This window comes from Pistacia vera, unplaced genomic scaffold (assembly GCF_008641045.1).
Source record: "Pistacia vera cultivar Batoury unplaced genomic scaffold, PisVer_v2 Contig122, whole genome shotgun sequence".
NCBI classification, from domain to species: domain Eukaryota; kingdom Viridiplantae; phylum Streptophyta; class Magnoliopsida; order Sapindales; family Anacardiaceae; genus Pistacia; species Pistacia vera.
Window position 1 is genome coordinate 462,566 of NW_022195271.1, and position 24,694 is coordinate 487,259.

General features: G+C 33.0%; 3 protein-coding genes across 5 annotated transcripts; 1 reads left to right on the forward strand and 2 right to left on the reverse strand.

Annotated features, from left to right (window-relative positions):
* Window positions 1–4,273: 4,273 nt before the first annotated feature.
* LOC116115398 (protein PHOSPHATE STARVATION RESPONSE 3-like) lies at window positions 4,274–10,652 on the forward strand. 2 transcript variants are annotated; one of them, XM_031401549.1, is made up of 5 exons: window positions 4,274–4,550; window positions 4,835–4,911; window positions 9,099–9,223; window positions 9,884–9,959; window positions 10,264–10,652. In XM_031401549.1, the coding sequence occupies exons 1-5, from the start codon at window positions 4,421–4,423 to the stop codon at window positions 10,507–10,509; spliced, it is 654 nt and encodes a 217-aa protein (XP_031257409.1). In that variant the 5' UTR covers window positions 4,274–4,420; the 3' UTR covers window positions 10,510–10,652. The 2 variants fall into 2 exon arrangements, with proteins under 2 accessions (XP_031257409.1, XP_031257416.1); XM_031401556.1 differs by lacking the exons at window positions 4,274–4,550; window positions 4,835–4,911 and adding exons at window positions 7,133–7,409; window positions 7,694–7,770.
* A 227-nt stretch (window positions 10,653–10,879) lies between these two features.
* Window positions 10,880–14,890, reverse strand: LOC116115473 (TLC domain-containing protein 4-like). 2 transcript variants are annotated; one of them, XM_031401625.1, is made up of 9 exons: window positions 14,776–14,890; window positions 13,481–13,714; window positions 13,207–13,295; window positions 12,981–13,116; window positions 12,456–12,530; window positions 12,085–12,206; window positions 11,926–12,001; window positions 11,712–11,771; window positions 10,880–11,299 (listed from the first exon to the last, which is right to left on the reverse strand). In XM_031401625.1, the coding sequence occupies exons 2-9, from the start codon at window positions 13,598–13,600 to the stop codon at window positions 11,171–11,173; spliced, it is 807 nt and encodes a 268-aa protein (XP_031257485.1). In that variant the 5' UTR covers window positions 13,601–13,714; window positions 14,776–14,890; the 3' UTR covers window positions 10,880–11,170. The 2 variants fall into 2 exon arrangements, with proteins under 2 accessions (XP_031257485.1, XP_031257492.1); XM_031401632.1 differs by lacking the exon at window positions 14,776–14,890 and adding an exon at window positions 14,038–14,691.
* Window positions 14,891–16,212: 1,322 nt separating this feature from the next.
* Window positions 16,213–20,673, reverse strand: LOC116114899 (BTB/POZ domain and ankyrin repeat-containing protein NPR1-like). The gene is made up of 4 exons (XM_031401033.1): window positions 19,739–20,673; window positions 18,256–19,009; window positions 17,975–18,178; window positions 16,213–16,840 (listed from the first exon to the last, which is right to left on the reverse strand). The coding sequence occupies exons 1-4, from the start codon at window positions 20,273–20,275 to the stop codon at window positions 16,566–16,568; spliced, it is 1,770 nt and encodes a 589-aa protein (XP_031256893.1). The 5' UTR covers window positions 20,276–20,673; the 3' UTR covers window positions 16,213–16,565.
* Window positions 20,674–24,694: the final 4,021 nt, after the last annotated feature.

Consider the following 24,694-nt stretch of genomic DNA (forward strand, 5'->3'; position numbering starts at 1 on the left):
ATGACTAAAGCCACCACCATATTTTGCATCTTCAATTACCTTTCCTCTCTTCTTACTTGTCTACGCATTTCCCTCCCAAAAACTATCCTTCATATTTATTTATAACACCCTTTCTGTTTTCATATTCTAAATCATGTCACGATTACCTTCCAAATGATTTAGACCGGATTTAGTTTCCATTTGATTTCCCTTTTAATTTCTTCAAGTTTTCACTTCCTACTTCAACACTAGTACACTAAAATGTTGTATGGGCCAAAAACTATATTGGGTTTAACGAAGTCCAATAACGAAATAAATATATTACGGCTCAATTCTAGTTGGCCTATGCTTAAAATTCTCATTGTTGATTGACTACTCTATGAGTTGAGTATTCCTACAAGTTAAACCAAATCGGGCTTTAGCCCATTAGCCCACTTTCGTCTAAAAATAGGAATTATAATTCTATCACCTTCCTAATTCATATAAGATCTAGTATCTTACATGAATTAGTACTTTTGAACCGATAAATGTAAGTCACAAGACTTTTTTCTTGATTACCAAGTACGACTCAGGAATCTACTAGGACTCAAGCTCCTTTAAACTCCTATATAAACAAAAGTCGAGCCTCTTGTTATGCATTGAGAAATCACTTATAACTTTAGCTCCTAATTTTTTGCTCTCAAGAATCTCCGTTTTTCCCAATGTAAAGCTTAGTTCTGACTAACTTTACCCCCTTCAACCACCACAAAGCTATGCTCCAGTCATTTTGTGTTTCAATTTGTGTTAGTCTAGCCCTAGCCATATTACGGTAAACTCTTTCCTGCTCTTAACCCTCACTAAAATACCTTCAATCGTGCTGATTTGAGCGTCTAAATGCTTACGACAGACACTACACCGGTGTCACCTAAGCCTTCGCATTCATGCTTTCTTTTTATGCATGTCCATTCAATTGTCAATGGCTCACTTCTCATAAGATCTGTCATTTTCGAATCAACCGTAGATTTTACATCTACAAATACCATGACATCCCATTTTTGCATCAAGATAAAATCATTACAACGAGCATTCCTCCACAATCCTACAATGTTCTCTTTTGCGTTTTTGTAAAGTAATGACAATGCGTTTTTGATATTGTTGTGACGCTAGTTTTGTGTTAGAAAAATGATAGGATTTTATTAGTGCTAATGAAAGAGAAGTCTTTTAAAAAAAAAAAAAAAAAAAAAACCTAAAATTGACCTTTTGGAATGAAGAACGAGGGTAATCAATATTAATTATGACCATTTAGGATTGAATCTTAAAAATTCAAAGTAAATACATATGGAATTAATTACACTAGAAATAGTGAAAATTCACCTATTAACCTCAATAACGAGAATGAGTCTAGAAAGATCGTGAGAATTCACTATATTAATCGATAAGACCAAGGTTCTATGCTCTAATAACTAAAGTCCACCACAAGTTTCTAGTAATATCATGAACTAAGGTATCTGCTTTTTGGGTCATGTCGCTTCAAGTACATATAATTTAAATCCGTGGTGCAACTTACCACGTGAGAGAAGTGATGTCATTTTTTTATCCACACAAATATTTCCCATTAATCTTTATCACTTCTAGAATATATGCACGTGATTCATGTTTTTTTAAAAGAGTTATAAAACATTAACAATTACTTTTTACAAAATTTTCTCTCATAACCCTATAATCTTGACATAATAATTTATAATTAATTAATTTATAATTGATTAATAAAACTTATATGAAATCCGTTATAAACTAATCAATTATAAATTATTATGTACAAATTGTAAAATCAATTTTGTAAAAACGAATTATTGGTATAATATTATTTTTTTTAAATATACATTTAGTTGTTAAACCATTACGTCGACTTTAACTTTCTTTTTCATTTTGGGCATAAACTTTTAGACCAGCCTTGGGAGACCGACCACATGCACTCTAATCCACTAGTTAGCAATCTTTTCTACCCATGTCAGATGATAAAGGATAAAGTGAATTATTTATTTTGTTTTTATGCATGCCGAAAAGCCGTAGTAGAATGGTAGAAATACATCATTTCAATTAAAATATAGATGATAACTAATTCTGTGTCATATTGCTACCCAGATCATACCTAATTTTCTCATAGAAAGAGAGAGTAGTTAGAACTTAGAAACTTCTCCTTTGATTTTGGGTATCCTTTCAAAAAAATATTAAAACATTCTCTATTCAATTATGTGGATGAGTACTTCCAAAAACAATAATAATAATTAAAATTGCTTCTTTAGTCATGACCTAACAACGTGTGCCGGGTGGTAGAGGAGAATCGATATGTCAGTTTCAATGTTACGTGACAATTATAAAATAACAAATATAAAGATATCCAACAAGTTTCATGTGTTTGGATCGATAAATATACCATATATAAAATAGATTCTTGTACCATATTTTTTGCCTTTCATATACAATGTCCAACAAGTTTCATATGTTTGGATACATATACCATAGATAAAATAAAATATGTAATTCCATGGAAGCAAACAGAATTTATTCAATGAAAAATAATTTAATTATATTCTATTGACCCATCTTACTTACTATATTATGTCGTGCGGATATAATTAATTATAGGTTACAAGTCATTTGAAGGTATGAAAGTCGTCCACCTACAATCATTAAAAAAAAAAGAATAGACATTGTGGGGGATGATTCACAAATTAGGAGCAATTGTGTGAATGGAATTAATAGGATTAGACGCAAGTGCTTTTGAAAAGATTCCATTTGACTGACATAAGTTACCAAGAACCTTCCAGTATAATATCCTTATCATCTTTGATTAATTATACAATTATCTTAATTAATTTGTCTTTTTCAAAAATAATGCATCCTTTTATCGTAAAATTCCTCACAAAGAAAACGTATTAATTTATTGAAAAGGTCATAACCTCAATCTATTTTAATTGGAAAGGAGAAGAAATCGATATGTAAGAGTTTCAAGTAAATGAGTAAAAAGAAAAGGGTAGTTGATCCATTAAATAGCATTGACATTAATGCAATGAAATATGTATATACATCTAACCACCGTATGTTAATTAATAATGGCTTCGTGTTTTTTCTTGCAGATTGAATTTTGAGGGAGTGTAGTGTTGAACACGGCAGTAGAAGACAGAGCAATGGGTCCAAAAGTAGGCACCGTCTTTTATTGACATGACGGTGATTGGGGGTAGCTTTTGTCTTTCTCTTTTTATTTTTATTTTTTTCCCCACCTTGACTTTGCTTCTTTATCTACAGGCCATCACCACCCCCAATAGGCCATAAACTGGAGGAAATTCAATTAAAACAATAAAAAGATGAATGCATGTCCTAGGTTTTCCCGCATGAGTCGCCATACGAACTTGCGTGTAAAGAATATAATCATTGTGTTAATGATAAAACCATGACTTAAAAGTATGAAGTTGTTTAGTGGGTCTCATCTAGAACTACTGTATATATGCAACTGGAAGCCACTGTCTCTTTTAATTTTTTAATTATTTTTCAATAACTTTATTTACATAATCTAAATTTGTAAATATCATAAATACATAATCTAAGTCTATTAAATCTGTAAATAGAATATCATTTTGTTTTTGAAACATGCAGATAAAAATACTAGATTATTACACTTAATTAAAAGTTTCCACTGTTCATTTTTGACCATGATGTAGACAATTTATGACTTCTTCTTCATCAATCATCATTCAATTCTTATTGCCTCATTAATTATCGACAACTTCTTCGTCTTGGCTAATTCTATACTCCAAGGATTAATCTTTATTTCTGTTTTTCTCTAAATTAGATAAAGTTAAAATTACATATACTATATCGTTGAAGTTGAAGTAATTAAATGTTTTAGTTTATGACGTTAAAATAAATAGATATTGGTGAATATATCAAATCAAATTCAACCAATCAATTCGTGGCTTCAAGGAATAATCATTGACTCCTAAATATTTCAACGGTTTCTTTTTTAGCACATATAATAACAATTATTTATAGTAATACTATGTACTCTCGAATAGTATATAAAAATTTCCATTCTAAGTAACATATTTGCCTATTAAACATTGTTATATATGTAAATAATATAATAATGATGTTAAAAAATCGCTTTAAAAAAAGAAAGAAAGAAAGAAAAGGTGGCCGGATAAAGTTGGAAGAGAGTGGTATTACTCCTAATTTAGTTTAGTAAATGATTAAGTTAACCGCATTTATAATTAAAAAAATAAAATAAAAACTTGTTTGAAATATAAACTTTACGTGTTTACAAAAGTCTATGGTCTTAGACCCAGCCAGCATGTGTTGTTTTTTGCTGCTGCATTCATATTCAAGCTAGAGAGACAAAGTCCGGCGAATTTTATTGGCAATTAAGAGCTATCTTCTCTAATAGCTTGATGAACCAGATCAAATGATGAGAAATTCTCAGAGAACAACTGAAGTAAGGCAGTACAACAAATCTGATCTTCCACGTTTGCGGTGGACGCCTGAGCTTCATGAACTCTTTGCTGCAGCTGTTGAACGCCTTGGTGGAAAATATGGTAAGTTTGAGTAGTTTCAATGAAAAACTTTAGATGCTGGCTTAAATAAACAACGATCGTAGGATCATCCAACTTGGAGCAAGATCTTTAATTATTTAAAGAAGCTATTGATCGATCTCTTTTATTCTTCAAGTCAATGCTGTTTCTGGTCACTGTTTAGGGTATATGTAACCCTAAAACTTCTTTGCCTTTGCGTTTAAATTGGTTCCGAAACTGAGCATAGTTAAGAGTTGAATTGTCTGTAATTGGAGGAATATTAATTTAATTTGTTGTGGGGTTTGCAGAAGCAACACCCAAGCGCATTATGCAGCTGATGAATGTTAAAGGACTGAAGATTTCTCACATCAAAAGCCATCTGCAGGTACAGCTTCCAAAATCTGCTGAGGAAAAAACTTAAAAATTAATAGTATCGTGAATTATATATTCGTAATCAAATATTATTATATTTGTATGTTAGAAAAGAGAATTTTTTAATAAGCTTATAATGATGTTTGTGCAATTATGTAAACTACTTTTAGTCTAGAAAATCAATTAAAAGTTACAACATCTAATATTAAATGCTGATTGCTGAAGTGCTCTTTGAACTCTTACACAATTCTTTTTCTACGTGAGGTATTCCCACAGGTTTAATTTTGCATAAAGAAAAAGTTCGATAAATATACCATATATAAAATAGATTCTTGTACCATATTTTTTGCCTTTCATATACAATGTCCAACAAGTTTCATATGTTTGGATTCATATACCATATATAAAATAAAATATGTAATTCCATGGAAGCAAACATAATTTATTCAATGAAAAATAATTTAATTATATTCTATTGACCCTTCTTACTTACTATATTATGTCGTGCGGCTATAATTAATTATAGGTTACAAGTCATTTGAAGGTATGAAAGTCGTCCACCTACAATCATTAAAAAAAAAATAATAGACATTGTGGGGGATGATTCACAAATTAGGAGCAATTGTGTGAACGGAATTAATAGGATTAGACGCAAGTGCTTTTGAAAAGATTTCATTTGACTGACATAAGTTGCCAAGAACCTTCCAGTATAATATCCTTATCATCTTTGATTAATTATAAAATTATCTTAATTAATTTGTCTCTTTCAAATATAATGCATCCTTTTATCGTAAAATTCCTCACAAAGAAAACGTATTAATTTATTGAAAAGGTCATAACCTCAATCTATTTTAATTGGAAAGGAGAAGAATTCAATATGTAAGAGTTTCAAGTAATTGAGTAAGGAAAAATGAGTAAAAAGTTGATCCATTAAATACCATTGACATTAACGCAATGAAATATGTATATACGTCTAACCACCATATGTGAATTAATAATGGCTTCGTGTTTTTTCTTGGAGATTGAATTTTGAGGGAGTGTAGTGTTGAACACGGCAGTAGAAGACAGAGCAATGGGTCCAAAAGTAGGCACCGTCTTTTATTGACATGACGGTGATTGGGGGTAGCTTTTGTCTTTCTCTTTTTATTTTTATTTTTATTTTTATTTTTATTTTTATTTTTGTCCCCACCTTGACTTTGCTTCTTTATCTACAGGCCATCACCACACCCAATAGGCCATAAACTGGAGGAAATTGAATTAAAATAATAAAAAGAAAGAAAGAAAAGATGAATGCATGTCCTAGGTTTTCCCGCATGAGTCGCCATACGAACTTGCGTGTAAAGAATATAATCATTGTGTTAATGATAAAACCATGACTTAAAAGTATGAAGTTGTTTAGTGGGTCTCATCTAGAACTACTGTATATATGCAACTGGAAGCCACTCTCTCTTTTAATTTTTTAATTATTTTTCAATAACTTTATTTACATAATCTAAATTTGTAAATATCATAAATACATAATCTAAGTCTATTAAATCTGTAAATAGAATATCATTTTGTTTTTGAAACATGCAGATAAAAATACTAGATTATTACACTTAATTAAAAGTTTCCACTGTTCATTTTTGACCATGATGTAGACAATTTATGACTTCTTCTTCATCAATCATCATTCAATTCTTACTGCCTCATTAATTATCGACAACTTCTTCGTCTTGGCTAATTCTATACTCCAAGGATTAATCTTTATTTCTGTTTTTCTCTAAATTAGATAAAGTTAAAATTACATATACTATATCGTTGAAGTTGAAGTAATTAAATGTTTTAGTTTATGACGTTAAAATAAATAGATATTGGTGAATATATCAAATCAAATTCAACCAATCAATTCGTGGCTTCAAGGAATAATCATTGACTCCTAAATATTTCAACGGTTTCTTTTTTACCACATATAATAACAATTATTTATAGTAATACTATGTACTCCAAATAGTATATAAAAAAATTTCCATTCTAAGTAACATATTTACCTATTAAACATTGTTATATATGTAAATAATATAATAATGATGTTAAAAAATCGCTTTAAAAAAAGAAAGAAAGAAAGAAAAGGTGGCCGGATAAAGTTGGAAGAGAGTGGTATTACTCCTAATTTAGTTTAGTAAATGATTAAGTTAACCGCATTTATAATTAAAAAAATAAAATAAAAACTTGTTTGAAATATAAACTTTACGTGTTTACAAAAGTCTATGGTCTTAGACCCAGCCAGCATGTGTTGTTTTTTGCTGCTGCATTCATATTCAAGCTAGAGAGACAAAGTCCGGCGAATTTTATTGGCAATTAAGAGCTATCTTCTCTAATAGCTTGATGAACCAGATCAAATGATGAGAAATTCTCAGAGAACAACTGAAGTAAGGCAGTACAACAAATCTGATCTTCCACGTTTGCGGTGGACGCCTGAGCTTCATGAACTCTTTGCCGCAGCTGTTGAACGCCTTGGTGGAAAATATGGTAAGTTTGAGTAGTTTCAATGAAAAACTTTAGATGCTGGCTTAAATAAACAACGATCGTAGGATCATCCAACTTGGAGCAAGATCTTTAATTATTTAAAGAAGCTATTGATCGATCTCTTTTATTCTTCAAGTCAATGCTGTTTCTGGTCACTGTTTAGGGTATATGTAACCCTAAAACTTCTTTGCCTTTGCGTTTAAATTGGTTCCGAAACTGAGCATAGTTAAGAGTTGACTTGTATGTAATTGGAGGAATATTAATTTAATTTGTTGTGGGGTTTGCAGAAGCAACACCCAAGCGCATTATGCAGCTGATGAATGTTAAAGGACTGAAGATTTCTCACATCAAAAGCCATCTGCAGGTACAGCTTCCAAAATCTGCTGAGGAAACAACTTAAAAATTAATAGTATATATCGTGAATTATATATTTGTATGTTAGAAAAGAGAATTATTTAATAAGCTTATAATGATGTTTGTGCAATTATGTAAACTACTTTTAGTCTATAAAATCAATTAAAAGTTACAACATCTAATATTAAATGCTGATTGCTGAAGTGCTCTTTGAACTCTTACACAATTCTTTTTCTACGTGAGGTATTCCCACAGGTTTAATTTTGCATAAAGAAAAACACAAGTTGATCTTTTCATTGCCACCTAAAGAGAAAAATAAATTAACGATAAAAAATGGCCAGAACAAACTTGAACAATCAAGAAGTGCACAGAATTTTACTATGAAACCGGCCGCAACTTATATTAATTTCTAGTGTACTGAAAAATAAATGAAAACAAAAATATGTCTTTCTTGATTTGACATACGTACTGTACTGCATACATAAAAACCATTTAAGTTCTTTAATTATGAAGTGCACTACTAAAATCATCAACACCTTTTTATTAATCTTTATTATCAATACAAGCATAAGAATAATTTATCACATTATAATTAATTCGCTCCTTCGTTTTAGTTCTTTTCATCATTTCCTCATTTTTCCCATGCATTAAAGTTAAATCAGAACTTATTAGATTTTTCAATTTTGAAGTTATATATATATATATATATATCTTGGTTTGTAACTTTGTATATACATCTGTTATATTTAATCAGGTCTAGATAGGTACGTAGTATATAACTTTAAACTTTAATATATGCCCATGTGATATTTTTAAAGAAAGCTTAAAGTTAATGGAGATAGAGTGACAACTCAGTGTTCAGGAATTAGTCAGAATTTACGGGTTGTGAGTTGTGACCAGAAAACTAATTAGATAGAACTAACTGATATTGGTTAAATAAGTAGTGGGTTATGACCTAACCAGATTTTCATGCTTGAATTTTTTTATCAAATCTCTTCTCTTGTGTTATAAGTACTTAATACACTTTATTTCATAAAATACTATTACAACGTCTGATCATAATTACTATATTAACACAATTTCTATTTTTTCCTTGTATCCTTGGCATCATTATAATTTGGACCTTATTATTCCTCTTGAGTAATTCATTTAGGAGAAGAAATGAATCAGTTGGATAATATTATGGCTATGACCTAGCTAGGGTTCTTGGAATTAGATAATATACATATATATATAGTATTTGTCATGCATATTACGAAAGCAGAATGTTTATAGTATGTAAAATGTTTCTTGTATGAGTTTGGGTTTTTAATTGAAACAATTGTGGTTGAATATTAGATGTACAGAAGCACGAAGGGCTGTAATGACGATGATGAAATTATAGCGAAGGAGCAATTGCCAGCACAGACACCACATTTCAGTGATCATGGAGCCTTGTCCATTTGCTCCCCTCAGTCCCAGAGGTATATATATCAATCATCTTCTCAAATAACACAAATAAATAAATTATTATTCTAACATGAATATATTTTTTTTTATATAATTTCTTTTTGAATAAGAACTTGCCGTAAAATCCTAACTTAGTGGGTTGCTACCAATTAAGTTGGAAACTCATATAAACTGGTCCTTAACTTTAATTGACACTTCTATCATTTTCAGCTTACTATAATCACTGATATAATTGCACATGCATGGTTTGAAGTTATTTTTGTCGTTCTAGCGAAAAAGTTTGGCAAGGTCTATCATATATCAGCTATCAGGCAACTATCAACGCTTAATTAATTATATACAGGTAGGAAATTAACCACTGCATAATCAGATTTGGCAGTTTCCAGAGCCTCGTCAAATGTGGTAACCAGCTAAAGCTAGCCATTTGAAAAATTAAATAACGTGGCATCTTGAGTGTTGATAAGTCATCGTGAATATATAAAAAGTGTTGGGTTGATGATCGATGGCATCAAAACTGTGTTTGTAGTACTTGAAGAATAAGCTAAATAAAACATTTAAATCAATATTGTTGATGCATGAATCACAATTACATAAATATCTGCCATGGAGAAGAGATTACAAAATATACTTTTACATTTGTTAAGAGTTTTTGATGGAGTTGATGACTCATGCAGGCAAATAGGAGATGGATTGTTCGTCGATTTTGAATGTAGAAGTGAAAATATCAAACACGAATTAGCGTTTTCCGAGGTAAGTTACCGACTTCTGCATATCAAAAAACAGTAGTCGGTGACCATATGAACATCAATTATTGGTGGAGTACTAAGTTATCTTCTACAATTATTGGGGGGGTTGGTCAATTAATTGCATTGTAAAATTGGGTCCTCTTTAAATGTTGTACGTTGAATTTGTAAAAAGACAAAAATATTAGGAAAACTGAAACTCATGCACAATTTCCTTATAAAATAATTAACATATTAAACAATAATGAATTTTTATTGTTATTATATATAGTAATAGTAGGAATATGATTAGCAGCATCTTAATTTTGCAGGATTGTAGAGATATACATGGGAAAAGGAGGAACGAAGAAGAATATGGAAGCTTAGACGAAACTTGTCAGCTCTCACTATCCTTCACTCCCATGGAAATGGATCAAGAACAGGAAGAGAGAGAGTCTTGGCCTTTAACTGATGGGCTGAGCCGACTATCTCCTAGTACTTCTACAATAGATACCAATTTTCCAGATTTTCACTCTCTTGGGACCAATCATCACTTAAACTTGGACCTTACCATCTAATTAAACTTATTTTTCCTTTTAATTTAGAATTAGGATTTTTTTTTTTCTTTTTTTAAATTTTTAGCGTACATTATAACTATTAATATGAGGATCCTCGCTGTGTCTACTTTTAAATACGGTTTGTACTACAAAAATAAATAAACTACTGGTTAACATTATATGTTATAGAAATTTAACTTTGCATTACACACCTGATCTCAACACCAAATTAAGAGTAATATTATTTGACAAAATGAATGCATTGTAATTTAATGTGTCAATTCTTCCAGGGAAATGATCAAGAAACTAATATCCACATTCATTTCACCACATAAAGTCATAAACAGCTCAAAATTAAATTTTGCTTTTGAATGAGATCAATTTACCCATCTAGCATAAGGAAATTTCTTCTCAATTTCCAAACATATAAATACCACCATTTACTTCCACTTGTTTATGTTCAAACTTTACACCAAAATGATATCTGAACATATTCACATCAAAGTAAATTTCATGATAACTTTACTGTTCTATCTTTAACCTCTGAACCTTTTACATAAAGAGGAAGAATGTACAGGAATGGCGGAATAGAGGATCACACTCATCGATGTCGAGAATTTGAAATATCCTTCTGCCTCTCTTTCTATATTTTCTTAACCAATGTCACCAATCCATGAATCCTTCACTGTCTCTTTGCTAATGTCTTCGTTAATCCCTTGATAATTTTCATAAACCACACCAGGTTCATGATTGTTAGAACTATTGGTACAATGCATACTAATAATTGTCCACAGGTGTCCAATTCCTTAACCTGGTAAATGAGAAAACAGTTAGACGTGACTTCTGAAAGTGAATATATTATAATAGTTTCAGAGGTGATGTTTCTTGTAATTTAACCATGCTAATAAGGGCTCTAATGATTTTGCCCCCCCTGCCCCAGATTATCTAGGGTACCTAGGATTTTATTTTGCCTGGGTTTATATTTATATAGAAAAGAATATACCGTATTGTCTTGGAGCAGATAAATTTCCAGTAAGTAATTAAATCATGTTAACACCACCAACTTGGATTCTTAATTTTGTCTTGAAATATCATTAATACTGGAATTTCTATGATGATAGAAGAACTATCATCTGTGTAATTTCATTCTCGTGGGAAAGCTCAGTTTTCAAATTTTAGCTTGTAACCTTATAGTGTAATAGAGTTTGCAGGTATTACTTTACCTGATCATAGTGCAAGTAGACGTGGTAAAAAATGTACATGAACAGAAGTATTCTGGCAACCTGCACATAAAAACTACACTTCAGCCAAAGTCTATATATCAATGAACATATGACATAACATCAATAGCAATGGTTATTTGCATAAGGGATCTTCCACTAACAAGAATGTGAAAATAAACTAAAAGTTCTAAAGTATATTAAATGATTAACCTACCAGCCAAGCAATGAATATTACAACTCCATTGATGAGATAGGCTCTGGATCTCTTCATTCCAGCTGTGTCCAGATACCTAGATATATCCAATAGATGCATAAAATAGAATATAAAATATCATATATAATAGAAATGAATGAAGTATTGACATGAAATTACCATCTCAAATTGATTCCTGGGGTTGTTGTCTCAGAGATAAGTACCATATACGTATAAAGTTGCCCCTCCCCAGTCAACATAGAGTATGCTACTGCTCCTATTGAAAGAAGATGATGAATCACCTGAAAAAATGATAAGTCGTCAACATTTGCCAGACAAATTTAATGTTAAATTAGTTGAGATTAGATTACGATTCCCCTCCTTGCTCACTCTTCCACATCACCATTTGCCAGGACAATTTCATGTTTAAATAATTAAAGATAGAACATCATCACCCAAACCCATCCCACCATCCCCTGTTCAAAAAGCTTAACAGAAGTAAGAAACATTTTTCCAGGAGCAAATTTAATTTTTTAAAACAATGCACTTACATACTCCATTCCACCAAGAGAGGGATAAAACCAGATAATCATCCCAAGGTCCGCAAGGAAGTAACCAACTGAAACCTGTCAAATTTTCCCTGAAGCATTAGACTTAGTTACTAGATAGAACTAGGAGGTGAGATTGATTAAAATGAAGCACGTTTTTCTTGTTTTTTTCGTTTATCCAACTTTTTGCTAGGTGATTGTAGCAGGTAGAACACTTTGGAGTACAGCTAACATCAGAAGAATACTTTCAACAGTGTTAATATTCAGCAATATCTGAAATAGTGGCAACAAGTTCAGGAAGCAGGCACTGTATGGGTTTAGAATGTATTCTCACTACTCTGAATTCTGAAAGCCTCCTCCTAGGCAAACACGATGCAACCTAATATAAGTAACTAAGAATTGGTTATCATATATTTCTGCAACAGGGAAGGTTCAAGCTTAGACAGGACAATATCCTATATTCCTAGCACTTTAAAACCTATGGAAAATTCATATTTAAGAGAAAAGCAAAAGAAAAAATATCCTCACCCCCAATATAAATGTAGATAGTGACGAACTTCGAAACGTAATAAGGCCATACTGGTTGTCAGAAAAGAGCTCTGACCAAAACACAAAGTACAAAGACATAACTGTAATAAAAATGGCATGGATGGTTGAAACAGCCCTGCACAAGTAGTTCATTAAGACAAATGTTTAAAATTTATGTCAATGGAGAAAAGAAATGAATTTGGACTTAGAGAAAATGTTCAATTACCGGTTACTCCACTCAACGCGTTGAATTTTCGAGAAGCTGGAAAAACTTTTGAAGTGAACAGTACAAATCAACTGGGTAAGATCATAAACCTGAAAAAGAAAGCATGCTTAGGAAAAACACAAGAAATAAAAAAGAATCATCTATCCAAAATAACAGATTGCTAATAAAGAAGATAGACGGCTACATTCATAAGAATATGCCAATATCCAACTAATTAGCTTGATTACTGCATAACAGTGAGTATTGATTACAACATGTACCCGTGACAACATACCATCTTGCAAGCAAAAATAGCCCCAACAATTGAAGTGTATGGCATAAATGAATCTCCAAGTAAGTATTCCTTTAGCAGTAATTCAGCCTGGTTCTGGTAAGATTTGATCTCCATAGTCATGCCTTCAGAAATTAGCACTGTAGCATACACCACTGCCAATAGGTCTCACAATAGGCTCTTTCTGTTGTCTAAACTTTGTTCTGTATTCTTTCCTTTCACCTCTTTGTATGTAAACTACAAAGCGGAGGACAAGAAAACTTAGACTTATCAATTGGGGAACAAAAAGAAGTTGATAAAGTTACATATAAAATTGAAAGCATTTAAAACATTATTAAAATAAAAAGAATTGTTGATCTTGAAATGAACTGCATATTAGTTAACAAGAATAAAACATTAAAAACAACAATAAAATATCAAATAATCATCTTTCATACCATTTGAGATCCTATAATTTAACCCCATCTATGCATATATAACAATGATGAGTATACTCTCAAAAGCCTAAAATAAATAAAACAAAATGAATCATATTTCAACAACTGGTGAAGTATCATTACCTTAGAGTCAATGGCAGTAAAATAGATAAAGAAATGCAATCAAGGTGTTTCAATTTGTAAACATAGGTATCAATAACTATCTTGCGGTTCACCGAAGCAAGGGCATTCATATACCAGCCTGCCTGCCCGCTAACATCATATAAGTGATGACCGAAACAAGTTGTTAAAAGTTAAATAATACTAGAAAAAGGACAATAACAATTAAGTAAATTGAGTTGCTTCTGGGAGCGATTCCAGCGAATGAAAAAGAGAGGAATGGTAAAGGAAAATGAGGAGAGTATTTCCTCTTTTTAGTTGAAACAAACAATACAACGAAAGACGCGCAAAGAACTTATAATTCCTCCAGACGCTGGCAAAAGAAAAAAAGCAACATGAATGTTCTATATTATAACATAAGAGAGGTGTATCCCACTAACTATTTCAACTTTACAACCCCATTGGCAATAAACCCATCTAAACATGGCCATAACAAAAAATTTCCTCTAGACCAAATTCAAGTCTTTAGCCTTCTTGAAGTTTGTTGTTATTATTAATTATTATTTTTACTTGATCAGAAAGCCAATAACGAAAACCAAGAATAGAGAACGAGAAAACGAACAGATTAAACTCAACAAACAGAATTAAAACAGTTTATTGATTCTGTTCTGAAGAATATCAGAATACGTTAAAGAAAAAAATGGGTCGTTTATACACGTAAAGATGAATAACAAAGGAGTTTGTTTTGGTGATTTGGTTTACCTGAAATGGAGAAGATCAACCGGAAGTTACGGGGAAAGAGAGTGAAGTTGGTTTTGGTTTGGAGGTTGGAGCAGCTTTAGCCTTTAGTTATATATATATATATATAAATAATTATTAATTTGAGTTTTCTAGTATTTTTATCGTATAAAGTAAACTAAAAATTTTAGTTTCCTTAGGTTTAGACTTTCAAATTCGTGTTTAGAAGGTTGAAGGAGAGGCAGAGAAATAAAACAGGGTAAGGAATCAATCAACAATCAAAGCTTCCCAGCTGAAAGCTAACGCAACTCGAGTCCACTCGTTTAATGTAGAAATTTGTTATTATTGTATTATTATAATTACAGCTTTTTTAATATAGACCGGCCCATCGGCTCTACTGGACCGTTGTTCAATTCAAGCCTGCCAGTCAGAATTTTTAAAAGTATTTAGAAAACGATTTTCTAAAGTTAATAAAGATACCATTTTTTTTACTCAAATGACTCTTTTTAATGACATTTTTCCACCTACCCCACCAATCGTGGATTGATTATGACATTGTTTCGACCCCACATCACTAACATTTTTTTTTTTTTTTGTTTATCGTCATCAAAATCCTTCAAAACTTATTTTTGTTAACCTTGTCAATCGTCAATAATTTAATGATTAGGGTTTACACAATCGTTTATTTTAAGTCAAATTATGATCAATCACAATCACTAAAATTCAATCTTCTAGTATAAAAAAACTCATCGACATTCTTTCTTTAAAAACTCTAATAATATAGATCAAGTTTGCTTTCCGTTCACCGCTAAATCAGAAAATATTTTCTAGATGAAAAACTGATATTTTAAAAGTTTGTGATAAAAAATTACATTAAATCATTACTTGAATGAGCTTCTCTCTTAAAAAACTCTAACAGTATAGATCAAGTTTGCTTTCCATCCACCGCTAAATTCGAAAGTATTTTCTGAATGAGAAAGTGATATTTTAAATTTGTGATTAAAACTATCATTAACTCATTAAATCATTACTTAAGTGAGAAAAGTCGTCAACCCTTTATTAACTCCCATATGACTAGTGACTTGTTCCATATGCAAAGTGCTACTTTTCACATAGAACACGTCAATTTATTAATTATATATTTGGAAACAGTAGAAAAAGTATAAAACACGTTTCTCGCACGAGAAACTGTTTGGATATGGGAATCCAATTCTCCCCCACTCTAACTGTTGCATAATTATATCAATCAAAATCATAGAAAATACAAACACCTCTAATGTTCATAAAGTCTCTTGTAAAACGTTCCTTGCTTTCTAGTATTTGTCGAATTCTTTGATTTCCGACAAAAAAACTAATTTAGTGATATATTTTAGTCAAAATCATTCATCCAAATCCCATCTCCAGAAGTTTCAAGGTAAATTTAGCAGACGAATATGACAGATCATCCATACCAATCCCATCTCCAGCAGACACATCTTAACACAAACAATATTACATTGTTATCTGAACCAAAGTTCTAGAGTAAAGACTACATAAATTGTTACCGGAGTTTACACGAGGCAGCCAATTTTGTAGGGTTAAAAAGGAACAGCCCCAGATTGTAAAATACATAATCTGAATAAAAATGAAAATTACATGGCTCTGAAGTTAAGAAACTCATGCATCATTTTACTATTTTACATGCTAAATATCTAGGGAGAAGTTACCGCAGAACATAGGCTGGCTCTGAAGTATCTCTATGATTGAAAATACCAATCGAACCCAGTAAACTCTTGTTCTTGTTCTATCCTATCAAATGCATATTAACAATAACATTACTTCCTCCTAACCTTGCACTTTACACCTGCCTTTGGAGAGGAGGATGAGGACGACGATGACGACAAAACTGACCGGTTGTTTTCAGCCATGTCCTTGTAAAATGCCTTCTGCACATCATCTTTAAGTTCCATGAACCGCGTTTTCTTAATATTCTGTTCATCTGGAGTTCCCTTTTCTAGGAAGAATGCATCAGGGATATCGATGATATCATCGTCCAAAAATTTATCAAGCACTTCTGAGCAGTGAGGGAAGTAGTGTCGGCCAGTTTCCACTGCCATCATAGAATAGTCAGTAAATGCTCAGAGAAAATAATTGCAATATATCCAAAGGTGAGCTAATGACATATCTGCAGTCAATTTTGCAAGTTTTAATTTTCCACCATTTGACATTTTAAGGAGCTGAATTCATTGCAATAGGCTTAACTCTCGTACTTCCCTTAATGGATGATCCATATTGTACTAAGAAAAATAGTAAAAAAAAATTTTTCTTTTTTTTTTTTCTTGTCATATTTCTCACTTAAATTTATTATTAACAGACTTCCCATAAATTAAATTTCAGAATTTATGAAGACACAGCTTGAGGATGTAATAACTTTTGGCCAACCACAAAGCTGATACTAAACACATTGCAGGTTTAAACCCAGTGCAGCACTAACCATCAATATGCATACACAGTCACATACATACAACAGAGATGCTAAGATTCATGCATGCATGTACCAATAGGCCTCAGTTTCTCCCATTCCTAGATGTCAAGTAAATTACAAGGTACAAGACGTCTGCTGTAATAATCATGAAAATCGAGAACCCTAGGTCGAAAGGTATTGAATAGAAACTGACAGTCTGACAGTTAAAAGAGGTTAACCATTGTTAAGCTCCTTGGGCATAAATGAAGATGCTCATGGAGACATTGCAATAGCAATGATTCTAATGGCACCAAGGGTTCTATCACTTTCCAACCACCCAAAACAATGTACTATCGCAAAGCATAGCAGGACCTGCTGAAGTTAAGATTTTCCTATCAGTGCAGTTAAAAATTCATTTCAGCACGGTACATCAATATATTATGCCAACAAATTTCTTGGAAAAGGGGAGGTGGGGGGAGAGGGTGGACACACAGAGAGAGAGAGAGAGAGAGAGAGAGAGAGAAGAGAACCAGTTACTTTAGTGTACTACATAAATGACCAAAAGCTCTCCTTTCCACCCTCTCGGGTACTCATTTATTTACTTGTATGTGACAAAAATCACTTTTGATACATCTCATTGGCAAACAAATGAAGCATAAAGATTATATTTCACATTTCTCTTTAAATAACTGGGGAGCTAATGTGGATCATGTATTATTTTATTGCTAAACACAGAATCACAAAAAATAAAGGCCCAAAAACTAGTAATGCATATAATACCTGTTTTAAGAAGAGCTTGGAGTCTCATTTGCATTCTCCTTGCTTGCGCAGAGGGGGTTTCATTCAAATCAACCTCTCTTAAGTTCCCACTCGATCCTTTTGATTTTGATGCTGAAAGGCCTGTGTAAACTGAGGTTGAATATGCATCTGCTACCTCCATGGCTAGTCTAGCTTCAGCAGGAAACAACAGGCGTGCAAATGCCACTGCAATATCAAATCACTTTTAAGGCACTGACTATCTCTAAGAAGACAATTAACCAATACCAGTAAAGAAAAGTCACCTCTATTTTCCAGATAATCCAGCTTCATGTGTAAATCATCAGCTATCACTTGTGATGAAACTGACATGTTCCCAGACACTGAATTTCTTCTCATCTCTCTCTCAAGGACATCAATGCATATCCGATCTTTGTTGGATTCCTGCCCCCGGTTTGTTTTTTCATTATAATCCTTTGGCCTAGTCAACCTTCGACAGATTGCAACAGCTGCTTGCCCATCCAATGTAATTTCTGATGCAGAAGCTCCTTTGGTTAGAAGTGCCACTAGAATTGACGGCTCCTTTCGCCTTGCAGCCACATGAAGCACTGTATGTCCTCTACCGTTCCTAAGGTTAAGATCAGCCAAGCCTAGACCAAGCACCTCCTTAACAATCTTAGGATCACAGTAGGCAGTAGCATAGTGCAAAGCATAAGCCCCATCTAAAGTGACATTAGATTCATCCAGCAAAAGCTTGACTAGTTCAACATCATCAGAGTCCAGTGCCTTGTGGATTCTCCTGATTCTCTTCTCATGCACAGAGTCCAGTTCCATAACATCAGGTTCTGAGTCTTCTGGAGGTTTGGAGCGGATTGATTTGATTTCACTGAAAACTTCAGCAGGAAGCTCTTTCTCAAGACAGACATTGTCAAGATCTGACCTTACTACTCTATGGATGCAGTGAGTGCACAGTTGATTCAGTTGGCAATGGAATGCAGCCACAAGAATTGGGATTACATCTTCCACAAAAGCCTTCTCAACAAAGTTCAGAAGGCGACGCTACAAGGATAGACAGATTTTTTTGAGTCAGAACAAATTTTTCTGAATTTCAAATATCCCAAAGCTTGATTACAGATGGTAAATATTAATATAGGAAGGGAAAACATCCTAACTATTGTTTACTTGAAGATGGGATATCCTTAGACCAAATCGTTCTCTCAATTGTTTACTGGTATACTATGAATCTTTATCGTAATAATGAGATTCAAGCTTGCCTTTAAATGTCTTATAAATGGACATAGACACAAACCAGTAAAAGAAAAATGAAAAATAAGAGACTAATGAGTAATGAGTAATGACTGTCAACATAGCTATGGAGATTGTTTGGATCGTATAATCATAATTAATTCCAAGATGTTCTTCATTGGGTTGAAATTGCCTAATTGTTATCAGTGACTTTTAGTGACACGATCTTATCTTCTGCTAAACTTCCTTCAAGTTGAATATAAAAAACAAGAAGCATTAAACAAAATTATGGCAGTAACTCCAGGAGCTACCGCACTTCACATGTGAACCTTGTATCCTACGTATTATCTGAATACAGAAATTTGTGTCATTTCATCCAAATATCGACACATAACTAGTTAAACCATTCAAGCTGTTTAAAGTATTCCATTAATGGCCGTTCTCAAATTAATTAAATACTAATTACAAGGCACCAAAAAAAAATTACCATTTATGCTAGAGAAATAGCTTTAAACCCAAAAGGGAAGCACAATCACAACTTACCTGAGAAAGCAAAACCAGTTCCTTCATCTGAAAGGTTGCAGAAGCATACATCAACTCAATGGCGTAATCAATAGCAGGGCGGCATGCATCATGTGCACAAGCAGCATCAACACACGTGGAAACGTCTGGAGGAGATTGCCTAAGCTTTCCGGTGTACAGATAATTCAAGAAAACATTGAAAGCTTCATATCCCACGTTGCCAAAAGGCACCAATTCGGACATGAGATACTTGGGTTTGCCTTCACTGACAGAAGCATCATTTCCCTTCTTAAAAAGTTCATGAAAGAACTGACTCCGTGCAGATAAGATACACCTATGGACACCCACTGGGATGCCCTCAACAACAATCTGCGCATCCGTGTAATCATAATCATCATCAAGCAATAGCTTTTCAAGACTCCCACTGAGCCTGCTTAAGCTCAAATTTTCAAGATTCGCACCAAGTTCAGGACTTGTGTTGTGAGAGCTAGACCCATTAGAAATAATAGAAGATGAAGCAAAACTTATTGATGATGACAATTCGTTTGCATTTTCCATGATACTAAGTATTGGTAAACACCCCTAGCAAAAACTTTAGTGAATCAAGAACCATTAAAACCAAACAAAGAGTAGAGTTCAAACCGAATCATGGTAAAAATTTGAAGATGAAGAGAATTAAAAGAAGAAGAAGAGGGAAGATTAGATGCAAAGACAGAGAGGCTTGACTTGGTATTGACTTGAAAATGAATGAAGCAAATGATTGATTTTGAGATCAATGAGATGAATCTGCAGAAAAACAGGGGATTCAATAAAACTTAAAGTTGACTTGGAAGATAAACTGAAAATGAAACGAAAGTAAGGAGGCTAGTTGCACGTCGCTCTAATCTATAGATTAAGTAGAAAAAAAACCTGTGGATTGAGATGAATCTAACTGTTTAAAATTGTCTGAACGGAACCAAAAAAAAAAAAAGAAAAAAAAAAAGAAGGTTGACCGACTATTCGACGAAAATAAAATATGTCGAATTAATAAAGTGATATATTCTTTTAAAGCCGAAAGATGTTATTAGTAATTTATTAATCATATTCTATTCAATTATTTTCTATATATAAATCACAATGCCCTTTCGAAATCATTGGGGTTAATTAAAGATGAGAAAGGTAAGCGACAAATGATCAATCTTTTGATATCTTACAATACTTGGGAATGGATCAATTCATACGGTAATTTACCTGACAAAGTATCATCTACAAAAAGTATGTGCCTGTTCATTTTTAGTTTACTAAGTATAGAAATTATTAATTATACTGAGAATTAATATGAATAATGATTGGTTTGAATACTTTAAATGCTCAATTAAATTGGGTTTGATACAATAAAGATTGTCAATATTTGGAGCATGTTTTTAACTATAAAATTAAAGAATATTTAGTTATTTGAAATGATATAATATTGGTGAGTAAGATTAATAGCAATCTTATGATGGAAGCTCTGGGCTTTTCAGAATGACAACTAAAAGTCGAGAAGGGAGTGTGTTTGATTGGAGTTGGAGCTAGCTGTATTCAAGCATATATGCTTTTTTTTTTTAATTAATTTACGTCTTCAAACTATACATGCCAATTGCCAACCATCGTCACTTCATCAACGACCGATCATTATCTAAAACAGTCTCTTAAAAAAAAAAAAAAAAAAAAAAAGCTGAGAGAAAATTAGAATGCTTTCCAAATCTTGATATTGTAATAAAATTAGAAGAACGATGATAGATTACCGAGGAAATTTTTTTTAAAGAAAAATAGAGTTTTTGGATTTGTGTTATTAATATGTATTCTCATATGCATTTTTTCTTTTATGATTTTTCTCATCAGTTGGCACCCACTTTGGCTAATCTCAAAGTTAATTTACAAACCTTATATTTTAAAATATGTATAACTGATTTTAAAGTTCAAACTCAAAAAATAAAAATTAATGAAAGAAACAAATCTTGTTGCTTACCCTATAGTTTTCTACTTATTAGACCTCGGTGGCTCTAAATTTATGATGTAAATAAAATACCCTGAAATATTTAAATTTATTAATATAATATTGATTAATCAAGACAAAAGTTATGATAAAATATTGATTAATCAATATTCAAGATTTAGGTGTGTTTCTTTTAGTATTTTAGAGAGTATTTTTTAAAAAGTAAGAGTTGGATGGTAATAACGAAGTAAAATTTGAAAATTAATAAAAATATTCTTCTAGATTTGTTAGTTTACTAAACACCCATGTAAGAAAAACATTGAAAATTATAAAAACACCCACACCTATCTATTAAATACCGGCAGTCGGTCATCACTGTCGGAGGATGGTTGAAGTCACTGTATCGGCATACGATTGACTAGATCTGACCGGTTGTAGGTAGAGATGACATTTTTCTAGCCAGATTCACTGTGGATTTGGTTAGAAAATGCTAGATCTACAGCTAGATATAGCCATTAACAGTCAAATCTGATCGCGTTTGGTCGTCAACTATAACAAAAGATATGGTCGTCGTTGATGATTAGCTACATCTAAAGATCTGGCCATCAACAGTCAAATCTTGTCAAATCTTTGACTGTAGATCTAGCCAGAAAAGGTTGTATCGATGTATTACTAGTCAAATCTATCCGGTAGTGCACTATTATATAAGATTATGATCACCTTTCAGCGGTGGTGTCTGATAAATGTGGGTAGATATGAGTATTTTTGTTAATTTTTAAATTTTTTTTTAGAGTGTGTTTAGTTAAATTAATAAATTTAAAGGATTTAAAAAATTAAATAGTATGTAATTGTATTTTCAGAATAAGAAACCAAATCGTTTATTTTATTTTGAAAATGATTGGAATAAGAATGGACAAAAATACGAAACAAAAGCACATCATCTTATTTATCATCAAGAGGCGGCAACAAAAACCTCTTAGGAACCTTATCCAGCTGCTGATGACGACAGTATCAAAATCCTGAACAAGATAATGCACCAGTACCATCACCACAAGAATAAATGAAGTCGATAACGTCGGAAACAACCTCTTCAACTCTAATCGCTGCCGTAGTATCCACCACCAGCTTCGGCACATCACCCACCTCATAATCCGTACACCCTCTATATCCTTCCACTAACCTCTCAAGCTCCTCCCACGTACACGGCTTATGCCAGCTGGAGCTGGGTTCATCACTGGCCCCGCGCTTCTCCAGTCTCCTGGGCCACTCCGCCTCATCCGACGGCTTACATTCCACAATCACCAAGCGGGCTTTAGCCGATGAAGCCAATTGGAGGAGGCGGTCCAGATGGGCCCTACGCGAGAGGGGAGAGTCGATGATGACACCGAGGCCGAGACTGATCTGCGTCGAAGCAATTTTCCAAACGACGTCGTAAGAGAGCTGGTTGAGGAGAGAAGAAGCGGTGGCGGGAGAGGTGTGGAGAAGGGTTTGTTGGAGGGAGAGAGTGCAGTCACGGACGTCGTCTTTATCAATGAGAGGAAATTTAAGAGTTGAAGCTAAAGAGTGAGCTAAGGTGGTCTTGCCGGTGCCTGGATGACCTTTCATAGCTATGATCAATGGTGTTGATTGATTAGGTTTCTCTTCTTCTTTTGCCATCTTTAATTTCATTTCAAGGACTGTCTTAAAAGTTAAAAGTTAAAACCAAACGAGAAGGAAGAGTACGGAGGTGATGAGATTCTGTTTCTAAGATTTGATGATTCCACGTCGACATGACAAAGACTCAACCTTTCCCAACATTCAAACAGTGAAATTATTCCTAATTTTGAATTTTCTAAAGAATATTTATTATTTCTGTACTTACAAAGCTACTCAGGTTTGCAAGTTGGAAGTAGTGTAAATATCACAAGGGGGCAGGATATAAAGTGGTTTAAAGCTTATCTTGTCACATGCTTGCTATGGTCTATTGACCCTTTACCTAACTTAAACGCCCAGAAATTGTTAATATAAACAAACCAAAACTTATATGTATGTTAATATGGTCGAAATATATTTTAATAGTTATAAATTAAAATGAAAACATAAAAAATCCCTGTTTCTCCATATTCACAGTAGCAAAATATTTCAGTTGTCACGTCACTGGTCAGTGGAAGTATCAAGTAGCACAAAAAAGATCTGTATTCCTAATGATCTTCTTGTCTACAAAGTATAATCACATGTGATTAAATTACTAGTGCACTTTCGACCCACTCCCACGTTGCCTTTTGAAAGAATCTCCCCTAGGACCATGTGTTACGGACATGCCTGAACCAGACCCTACTATCGTTGATCCTGGTACTGCCACTGGTGGCCTACCATCATAGCTGCTTGATGTTTCGTTTCCTTTTCTTGATCCTTTGAAATGTTCCCTATTTTTGTGATTGTGCAAAGCTGAGTTTTGGTGGGTGTTGTGGTTCATAAGTGACCTAAGGAAATTATTTGGGCTATGACCTGTATCTCTGCTTCTCCCTCCCATGGACTTGTCAATCTCAGTTCCTTGTATCATTGAAGTGATCGAGTCCACAGGTTCTGATGGAAATGAGATTCCCGAGAGTCCATCATAAGACAGAATGCAGGCTATTCCATGTATAGAGGCCTCAAGAGCCGGAGGAAGAGCTGCCCGGGGATGTGTTACCTGTAAAATATAAACCAAAGAATTGAACTTGAGAAAAAAATTCACAATGCAGACAACCAAGCTTGTGTATCAACTTTACATGGCAATATTTCTTCTTGGAGAAACAGTGTAAGTACTTACTTTGAATAAGATTGCTTCTGATAATCGTTCTCTCAAGCAGTAGATTTGGGCAACATCAATGGCTGTTGATCCAAAACAAAGCCATCGATCTACAAAAACTAAAACTGAATTATCAGGAGATGACATCATATTCTCTCCATGTCCGCCTGTCTTATAATCCATCTCCATACCATCCTCATCACTGTCATCTTCATCAGCATCATCATCACTCACATCATCATCTGCATCA